The sequence below is a fragment of the Branchiostoma lanceolatum genome, chromosome 7 (genome assembly GCF_035083965.1).
Source record: "Branchiostoma lanceolatum isolate klBraLanc5 chromosome 7, klBraLanc5.hap2, whole genome shotgun sequence".
Taxonomy (NCBI): domain Eukaryota; kingdom Metazoa; phylum Chordata; class Leptocardii; order Amphioxiformes; family Branchiostomatidae; genus Branchiostoma; species Branchiostoma lanceolatum.
Genome location: NC_089728.1, coordinates 13,504,794 through 13,515,530, shown reverse-complemented (window position 1 = coordinate 13,515,530; position 10,737 = coordinate 13,504,794). Strand labels below are relative to the sequence as shown.

Here is a 10,737-nt window from a genome sequence, read left to right as displayed (position 1 = left end):
CATTCAGGATCCCACACAGGACGCATGCACTTGTATCAGAGACATCAAGTGCCGGCCTGTCTATCACAGGCACGCAATCATGCCACCCGGCTGTCTTACACAGAGGAAACTGCGGGCCGTTCGTATAGGTAGCTGCGCAAGTGGCTGCCAAGAGAAAAAAGAACGACACGGCTGCGTTTTCCTTCGCGCCACATTTTACATACATACCGTTTATCCGTATTTAAACCTTTCATCTGAGAAACTGTTTGTCACTTACCTGCAGTTTTTGTACTTGATCCGCAAATCTGTAACCATCACGGAGCGAGAGGTTGACGGTCAGCCGAGCAATTCCTTTTTGTCCGTTCTAAGGAGAACGTTACATTTTTCTGTATCTAACAAGCTTTGACCACCGGCTGCAGTGGCGTCTGTGTCTTCACTGTATTTATCTAACAGACTAGTATTATATGTTTATATGCATTTAGAGTACTGACGAGAATGCGACGGACGAAGATAGCTGCTGTAATCTTACAAGAGCAGGTCAGATACTCAGACTTATCAAAAGAAGATGACCTGTACAGTGTATTGGCAAGTCAAGTAATAAACTGTATGCTTTGCTAAAGCTGATGAAATACTCTGTGTTTTCTTTGTTGTCTTTTTGGGCATATTTGAAGGGCACTTTTCCTCCGACATTTGTTAGGAACGAGACAGAAGGACGCTAGAGGACCTGTTGCTATTGGTCAGATAGCCAGACTAATTTGATGACTAATGTATTGGCAAGTCAAGTAATAAATTGTATGCTTTGCTGAAGCAAAAGCAAAACGATTGTTGCAGTGTGTTTTTTGTTGTGTTTGTTTATATTTCAAAGGCATATTTTCCTGAAATCTGTGAGGAACGAGAAAGCTGTAAAACGAATACGACAATGGAGGATCAGTGTGGATATACAAAAATGGACAACATAATTCAGTTCATAATCCACCCGCTAGAGGGCATGTTATTCCTGTCCAAGTGTGACTGGTTGTGGATAGCCAAAGTACATAATGATGTTTACACGTACTAGTGCACGTCTATCGACATCACTATACCATGTCTAACCTGATGCTGTTCAGAATCAAGATGTGTACATTTTAAAGATAAGGGAGTATTAATCAGACACCGAATGACAAATACCTGTTTGCATGTATCTCACAAGAAGCAAAACTTGAATATCTCACATGAATTGGCTTGGCGTACAATAAGAGAGTTTGCATCATCAATATTGATATATACACAATGCACACAGTTCACAATAACTCATTTTCAGACCAAAAACGGACTCAAATTCCATTCTCCGTTCCATATCTAAGGTTCGGCGTGTTCCATTCGGGTTACCTGAGGTCACATTTGTAGGAACACGAGCTCAATGAACGACACATTCAAATAAATGTAGGTTGGATCATTACAAAACGTCCATTATTGCATGGGGAGGGAGTGAAATATACTGTATTTACTCAGGAGCAAATAACGGCATTTCTAGCTTTAAACCGTTCTAAACCGTGCCTAGTTTTAGACCATGCCTAGTTCTAAACCGTGCCTACTTTTGAACCATGCCTAGTTTAAATAATGCCTATTCCTAAGCCCTGCATTGTTTCAAACCGTTCCTTGTTCTAAACCGTGCCTCATGTACATGCGACCTCGCCTGTCGCGACACGAGGGTTGTTTACAAGAAGCCAGATTACATGTCGTGCTGGTTTGATTAAGCTGCGCGGGGTAAGGTGTCACTTGTAATTCCGCCTCGGTTCCAGTTCACCTGAGGAGGAACGCAAACCCTTCACCTGTAACCTCACCTGTCCACTCACGTATGCCTGGCCTCGGCACACGGCCGGGAAATAAATAGCCGCACAAGGTAAGCCATCCAACGAACGCGACGTTAACAAGGCACACGTAAATACACAAACAACGCCGGGCACAAAGACTCCTGCTATTCTTTACACCGGACGTGGTGTTAGTTCAGCCCGCCCTGTTCATTCCTTTTGACACCTGCGGGTACCATTACGAATGTAGAATATACGTCTTATACGCCCAATTGGGAGCGGAGAATGCGGCTACACTTGCTTTGGAAGGATGTGTGGTGTCAAGACGGGAACGTCATTCAACATGAAAACGTCGGGAGACTTAGACTTGGGAGCCAGTTCCACGCAGCACGCACTCGGGCCCAACCGCAAACGTTAGAGTGCGGGGAAAGGTCTCTGTTTCTCCTGATAAATGACTGTGCAAACACTCGTGTTCCCGAGTCGACCCCGGGTTCCCCGTGGTAACGTCTGGCGGTTGGCGATCGCACGTCTCCTGTGTTTTCTCAGCCTTGCACGCCTAGGCTGCCACAAAAGTAGTTACAACTGCGGTCACGTTTCACCGTAAGAATCGCGAACTCTCCGGTCCACTGCCACTAGTTTACCCTCGACAGTTTCAACCTTATGGAGCGAGCGCAAGGCCTGTCCGACTGACAGCCAAGGACTGTGGTTCGGCTATGTTGTAGTGATACACGTTTACACGGACAAGAGGGAGAATACGAAAGGAAACGGTAGCCGACGATGCCCAGTTCTGGGATATTTAAGTGGTAAAGGTTGACCTTAAACCAGACAAAGGAGGGACAAGATGGAAGGTAGGCTGCAGTCGCGTACACCCAGTGCCGGGAGCAGGACGTCACACAACATTTCGTCGGAGCTCTATAGCGTCTTCGTCCGCCTTCCTAACGAGGACGTCGCGGGCTTCCGCAACCTCCCGCCGGGCATCTCCGTGTACGACCTGAAGGCGAGGATCGAGATCGTGGCGGGCATTCCCAGCCAGATCTACACCTTACACTACACCAACGACGTGGACTTGGAGGACGAGAACGAACTGAGACTAGGGATGACCATCATGAACGGCGCCACGTTACGTATGCAGCTCTTCACGAGCTGGAACGGGCTGTTCTACTCCACATGGAACGGGAACATCGACGACACTTACTACAGCGGAGGCGTACAGCTCATCAGCGAGGCTAACTTCAGCGAGGGGGAAGCGGTCGCTATGCACAAAATCGTAGCCAAGAGAGCCTTCGTTTCCCTTTTCCTGGCCTGTCACAGAGGACATTACGTGCTGTGTAAAGTGTTACTCTCCATCGGTGAGTGTTGTTGCTGTATTCTTTCCGTTGTAGTTCCTCTGCCGTTCGGATGCTGTACGCCGCAACCTTAAACAGCAAATCCTTGAGCTTACTCAACCGTAAAGCTTCACTATCCTCACACACTTTGACCTTCTTCGTTCGAGCTTTGATTTTGCCTTCTGAATGTCAAGAGTTATTTTTGGCCAACACAGCTTTAGGTCTGCAAAATTCATTTGATATGAATGGATTCATGTCCAGAAAAGTATAGATAAGTCTGGCATCAAATTAATGTTATAAAATAAAAGGGTCGTGTCAGCAACGCATTCTTTTTTTCGCATTAACCTTTCGGAACTGTATGATGTATAAATGCATAGATATTTCGAAAGACAGAAAAAATCTAGAGCCAGGAGATGATACGACCTCATGTTTTAATCGTGGCCCGGCTTGGGCTGACACAAAAAAAGAAGGGGGTACATTTACTTCAACCTAGAAGCCCACGCAACCTCTGGCTGTGTCAGTGTAGTGTTTGACTTGTTTGGTAAATACCTGGGTATCATGACACTGGGCAAATTGAACCGGCAAACGGTACTGCTTAGCTGGGTGACTGCGGGATTTTAGACGGGACAATAGCCTATCGTTGTAGAATGTATCTGGTATGTTCTTTTTAGAAAAACGGAAATATGAAAGAAAGTTGTTGGAGTCTCACAATATGTACTTGTGAGTTGATGTAATCTAAAAATGATAGGTCGGCTTTCACAGAGTTCTTTCTGTCTTTCCCTCACTATTTGCACAAACACACACCTTGGCATTTTTATGAAGTCTGCAGTAAAACATGGCAGACGTAGGTCAGTGTTTCTATGATGAAAGGACATTGGCCAATGCCATCAGTGCACGCATCGCACGACGCCCATCCCATAAACATACAGTGCCAAGGCAACTGGGCATAACTCACTGTAGAGTTATTGTTTGGTAGAGAGGTCCAAGGTAATGAAGCAAAAGTCGTTCGACCCCTTATTCAGCAAAATCCATCAATGTGGCATTTAGAACTTCGGTAGTCAAGCGAAGTGTACTCGTTTATTTGAGCTCCTTTTGTATCGCCAGTTCCGCGACCTTGTTAACTGTTAGACCAGTACCCGTCTTTGTTGTTGTGCAAGTCTTGGTATGGCGCAACTCCAATTAATCGATTTTCTATGACGTGCATTTTGCCTCGCGACGGTTGCTAGCACCAGACCACACTTTCTCCTGATTGATGCAGGCGAGTGAACGTTAAAGGAAACTGTTTAGGTTGGAAAGGAAACGTTACTGTTCGTTTCGTAGCTCAGCTTTCAGTCACTCGACTATCAACTTTCCAGGTCAATACCAATCAATACGCTTGTAACATTGTGTTGTGCCTGAGCGGAACAGAGTCAAGGAAACACCTGATGTTGGGAGAAAGTTCTCACGCCGTCCACACAATGTCACAGTCTAGATATACAGGAGTCACGATAGCAATGGTCATTACAGATCCAAAGCATGAAAACCAGAAGTTCCGCTGCAGTACCGTAGGAGGCCGCTAGGAGGCCCATTGACTTCGGGAATTCTGTTATCTCAACCCCTATCCACCTACCAAGTATCTATCCACAGCTTCTCGAGTTATGCTGTTCACACATACAAACGCGCGCACACACACACACACACACACACACACACACATACACACACACACACACACACACACACACACACACACACACACACACACATGTACAGACAAACGGCACCTAAAACATAACCTTCTTGGCGAAGGTAACAAATCCAATAGTAGTTTATCACATTCATTCCGTTGAGTTCGCTCTCGTAACGGTACCCTGACTATGTCTTTCCACCTTTCCCTGCCCTCCATAACTCAGCCAGGCAGTGAGTTTCTGTCTAGATCTGTGTCTAAAACACCCTGCACGTTGACATGGCCCCATATTCCGTATCAGATCACAATTAAAGGGGGCTTGCATCAACTACCCAATCTCTCCTGGGTTATCCATTCTCAGTAAGAACTGTTTACTGTAAACGAAGGAATTGTTCCGTCTTTGAAACGACAACAAAAAGAGGCTGTTTACCTACACCCGGTGCCATGACATTACGCTTTGATCAGATTACAAAAACTAGACCGGCAGTCATCAGCAGACTCCCTCAATATGTATAATTACGAGTAAATAGAAATCCCAATAAGGCCATCAACAGGGGTTGAAACGTTGGAATTTATGATGTCACACATGTGAAGACGTTTAGTGTACTTTTTCCTGCGTTAAAGAATTATCCAGCGTTCTGCAGCAAGATCCATGTCAAATTTGACTTTCTTCTATCAACAAATCAACAATAAAACATCAGGACAAGATAGATGATAAAGACTACGCATGGCTTAACGCAGTTGAATTATCCCGGAGCACAAACGATTTCGCTCGCGATCGTCTCGTACGTGTCTTTAAACAGAATGCTTTCATGTCTCAGTTGGTCGGAGACCATAATGTTTGATTTGTCGGTTTTGTACAGGTGCTGATCCGGTGGGCAGGACGCCTTCAGGCCGGACGCCTCTGCACGCCGCCGCGGCACAGGGGCACCTGGACGTCCTGAACGCTCTTCTCGACCAGGGCGTCGACGTGGGCGTGCGGGACATGTACGGCAAGACCCCGCTGGAGCTGTCGGGGCAGTTCGGTCGGCGGGAGTGCGAGCGGAGGCTGTGGCTGCACCAGTGGAACCTGCGAGCGGCTAAGACCATCACAGACGCAGACACTTCAAGTCACGCTTCGGGTCACGGGTCAACCGGACAAGACACTAACTCAAGTTCAGCGTCAGTCAGCACATTGGGGTTTATTCACGTACAAGGAGAGAAACCCCGACACATCGCACGTCGAGTGTTGAAACCGTCTCCCCTGCGTGCACATCACACAGGGGGCGTCAATGCCTGGTCAAGCAGCCACTTGGCGCCGCAAGCACCGCAGAAGAGCGTCCAGCTACCGAGCATGAGCGCGCCTGTTAAGGGCGTTCGGTACGGGCGTATTCGTCCCGGGACAGCGCTTCTCGGAGACAAATCGTTTCCCGATGTTTGCCGAACGTCTACTCTTCCCTCTCCTCGGGTGAGTTCCGGCAGCGAGGACGGCAAAAGGAAGTCCAGAAATAGCACAAGCCGGTCGACCTCCTCATTGTACCACAGACATTGCCAGACACACGCGTCCTACACGCAGGTCGAGAACTACGACCCTCAGGATGACTTCAACGTTGATGACGAGGACATCGAAAGGTTGATTCACGTCGTGTCTCTGTCTCAGCCCTCTACACCTGTACCTCCAGACGACACGGATCTCGTGACCAGAGAAAAACGACACCAACAGATCAGAAAGCTGCGTTCAGGTGAGAACTCGCGGTGCTCGAGATGTAGACTTCGATACGACGCGAAGAAGCCAATCAGCCCACAGAGAACACCAAGTAAACATTTTGTGTACCCAGAGACTTTCTCCGTAGGTTCGAAGCAGCTTCACGTCATGATGCCTGAGATGGAATACGACGAGCGCCCTATCACTAGGTGCCATTCTGTGCCGCCGCCATCTCTGTGCAGCGACGATGAAGCCGTCGCCGCTACCATTGGCGATGACGACATCCCCGACCTCGCGAAGCCTCCTGACAAGAACCACAAATCCGACAGCATCAATAGTGAAGACAGTGGAAGGGACACTATGGAGAAGACAGAAGCAGTTGACGACGACGAAGATGCAAACACCAACAAAACAACCGAAGAAGCGACGAGAAACTTTGTGAAACAAAGAGAGTATCAGATCGATGTTAACAACATTCCTGAAGATTCTCCGGGCATGGATGGGCCTGCTGGTTCTAACACAAAAGGGACGCAGTGCGCAGATGAAGGTTTTTCAGCCTTACAAACTGCTCCTGATCCTGATACCCCCACAGGCGACGTTCACAATCTGCAGATCAATGGCGTTAAGTGGGATGTAGAGAAACCAACTGTGACAGTCGCTCAAAATGGAACGCAAACTGAAAGGAAAGAGCACCAAGAGAACGCCCCAAAGCGTCCCGTTCGCCAGCGTTCTCTATCGGCAGACGACAAGTTGTTCCTCCCGCCCAGGCCTACTTCTGGCGTCCTCCCGCGGGCCAAGACGCTGGAGTCGTGGATTCTGATGAAGACTCGCCAGAAACAGGGACGACGGGAGAGACCGGAGAATGAAGAAAGGAGAAGAAGGAACGTGGAGGCCTATCAAAGATGGCTGAGAACGAAAGACCAGGAGATACGTGAAGATGAGACGGACAAGTCTTCAGAGTCCGCCAGCGGTGACACTAAGGAAAACCAAAATGCATTTGAGCAATGGTTGAAAGCTAAGAGGCAGAAAGCTAAGAAAGAGAGAGAATCAAGTGCAAAATCGTCACAGTCCAGCGGCTCAAAACATGTTGACAACGGTACATCGGAAACACGCCCGAAAATTATTGACGGAATGTCTCACGATGAGTGGCTGCTTCAAAAAGCCGAGCAGGGAGCCTTTCCCATCACTGACTCACGACGTGACACCTTTGAAGACGAGAAAACCATACGTAAGAAACTATTCACCGGCGGTCTCACGTACGAGGAGTGGCTAACCAGAAAGCTACAAGAGGAAACGTTAACAAGGAGGCTCCTAGAAGCCAACAAGGTTGAACTTGAGAAGAAAGCTTCTGAACAAAGGAAAGGCGTTGTGGACAAGAACTTTCGCGAGTGGCTGAAACACAAAGCCGATGAGAATCAGAAGGAATACGAAAAATTCGAGGCAGAAAGTCGGAAGGCACAAGGCAAGGAGAGCGAGCGTCGCTTCAGGAACATGAAACGTGGAGTTACCTTCAGGAACTGGAGAGAACAGAAAGAACAGGACAGGATTGTGGAGTTTGTGGCCATGGCGCAGCAGGAACGGCAGGAGAGAGCAAACGACGAGGAACGGAAGAGAAAAAGCCAGAGGTCGTTCGAACTGTGGCTTGTCAGAAAAGCTCAGGAGAATCTGAACGAAGAAAAGAAGCGGCTTGAGATGGAAAGACGCCGCTTTTTAATGGCAGTAGCCAGGACTTGAGCGGTAATACAGGGTAACTTATATTTGTAAATAATTATGGATCCGGAATTCACCAAGAATCTACCACTTCTGTCTTTTAGCTTTTGCATCTGTTGTAAAATTTTCAATTGCATATTTCTTGTAAAAAATTTGACCACTGCATGTTTGTCCACTCTTGTTCACTGAATAAAATGTCAGCATTTCATGTATCTAATAGATTGACATACACATGCTTGCAATAGACCTTCATATGATTTTCTTTCAATATGTTACCCAATATGCAAGGTGTTCAGCACATCTATTGGATTCACCCCCAAGCAAAATTTCCAAGTATGCCTACTCTCCATACAGAGGTTGAGGGAGGAGATAGTTAGAAAACGGGACCAAACAGAAGGTAACTACATTTGCATCTACTCCGTCAGCCTGTCCTTGGAAATAAAAGCCTTCCAACTGAAAACATTCAAAACAAGAGTTCTACGACCTCATACCTTCGCGAAATGATTTTGACCTTTATGACTGACGTATTAGGAGTGTTTTTCATCAATCAAAAATCATACCAGTTGATCCTCCTCACCCAAATAACATAAGTTGTCCAAACCTCCTTGTTATGATTATGAGCTTAACAAAGAAGGTTATGCTAACATTTTTCATCAATAATGCAAATAAGCTCCTTATTAGCATAATTTGATTCAATGGTGTTCACATTCACACAACTTCTAAATGCAACAAGTATGAAATTGCCGTTATTTACTAGTATGGAATGATAGTAGTTTCTCATGAATTATGCAAATTAGGCCTACATTTGCATAATTTCTATCTATTGACATTCCTCTCTTCCTCAGTTACAAATGTCACATATTTGAATAGTCATATCATGGAACACAGCAGGTTTTTAAAATTGCCTCATTAATTATAATCTGATTTGCATAATTATCATCCAATCATACAAAGCATCACATAAGCTATCTACATACCAAAAATCATGACCATCCATCAAGCCCATCTCGAGTTATATTATTTTCTCATTAATTATGTAAATGAGGTTCTCATTTGCATAGCTGATATCTATTAATATTTCTCTCTTCCTCAGTTACATATGTCACATGTTTGCGAGTCCTATCATGGAAATTGATGAATGTATAAACTTTCCTCATTAATTATGCAAATTAGTTACTGATTTGCATAATAAGTATCCAATCATGTACATCATCGCTCAAGCTATGTACATGCAAAAAATCATGACCTTCCATCAAGCCCTTCTTGAGTTATTCCCTTTCAAAGTCTGAAGCAAAACCTACCCCTGCAGTTCCAAAAAAGTTGCTAGGGGGCCCAAACCTATACCACTTACTCTCTGCCCAACGAGCTATCTACCACTCAAAAATCAGTTCCATAGCATGTCCACAACACGAGATATCATAACAGGAAGTTCCGCTGCAGTACCGTAACAAGCCGATAGGGGGCCCAAAATCTAATCATTTTCAGGTTTCATCGAGACCTACCAACATACCAAATACCAAGACAATCCTTCCAAGAATTCTCGACTTATCGTGTTCACTAACAGACACACAGACATGCTCGGTATTCCCATGCTGTGGCACTGCATAAATGACTGTTCTTACTCATATAAGGCCGTGTATATCCAACTTTGGTCAAAATTTGTATGTTTCAGTCTTTTAATTGGTGTAAGGAGATATCTTTGTGGTTTGGTTTCACATGCTCCGAGTGGACTCTTCCAGGCTGGGAGTAGGTCAAAGTTGACGATTGTTTTCGTCTGTCAGCTGTTACGAGAGAACGAGCTGGTCAACTGTCTATTTTCTTTGCATGATTCTAAAGTAGACAGATGTGGCTTTCTGGTGCATAAGAATTTTTGGGGCTTGCAATTAAGGTGAATCCTTTTCTGAGCCCTTGTTTTAGTGCTTTAAAGCATTACTGCCTATATGGGCAAGTCTATCTCTTGAATCTGCCCTACAGCTGGCTGATAGCCAATTTGTCCCTAGCAGTAACTGACGTTTCCTGCCTGCCTCATGACCCCTCATGACCCCTCATGACCAACTTTGCCCCCCATCTACCCGTATCAATATCCCCTGAAACAATACAGCCCACACGTCGCAACCAGAACGCATAGTAAAGCATACAATTGAACACATTTTTACACTTTTCTCGTTAATTATGCAAAACACTTCGCCCAAAATCTAATCATCTTGAGATTTGCCACATACACACCGACACACCAACTACGACAACAAACCATCCAGGCGTTCTCGACTTATTCTGTTCACTAACAGACACACAGACAAGCACCGTCGAATAACCTACTCGACGAAACCATTCGTCGCGAAGGTAACTACCAGTTCCCCCTCCCTTTATGCCTCCAAAATACGTCTGACCCACAGTTTGTGATGAAAGTAGAAAGTAAGCCGTTTACAATACTTCTGTGAATAGTTTCATAAGGCCGGTAAACCACTGGGTATTAAGGTATTTGTACACAACCTGTACCAATTAGCTGACAGCATTTCGGTAGTACTTCTACTAGCATCTTCAGGACAATGGGTAGCAGAACTAGTCATTACTAAAATGAGG

At 45.7% G+C, this 10,737-nt stretch overlaps 1 protein-coding gene across 1 annotated transcript; it reads left to right on the top strand.

Annotated features, from left to right (window-relative positions):
- Window positions 1–1,637: 1,637 nt before the first annotated feature.
- On the top strand, window positions 1,638–8,530 carry LOC136439425 (ankycorbin-like). The gene is made up of 2 exons (XM_066434871.1): window positions 1,638–3,118; window positions 5,624–8,530. Exons 1-2 carry the CDS (start codon window positions 2,611–2,613, stop codon window positions 8,176–8,178), a joined length of 3,063 nt encoding a protein of 1,020 aa, XP_066290968.1. The 5' UTR covers window positions 1,638–2,610; the 3' UTR covers window positions 8,179–8,530.
- Window positions 8,531–10,737: the final 2,207 nt, after the last annotated feature.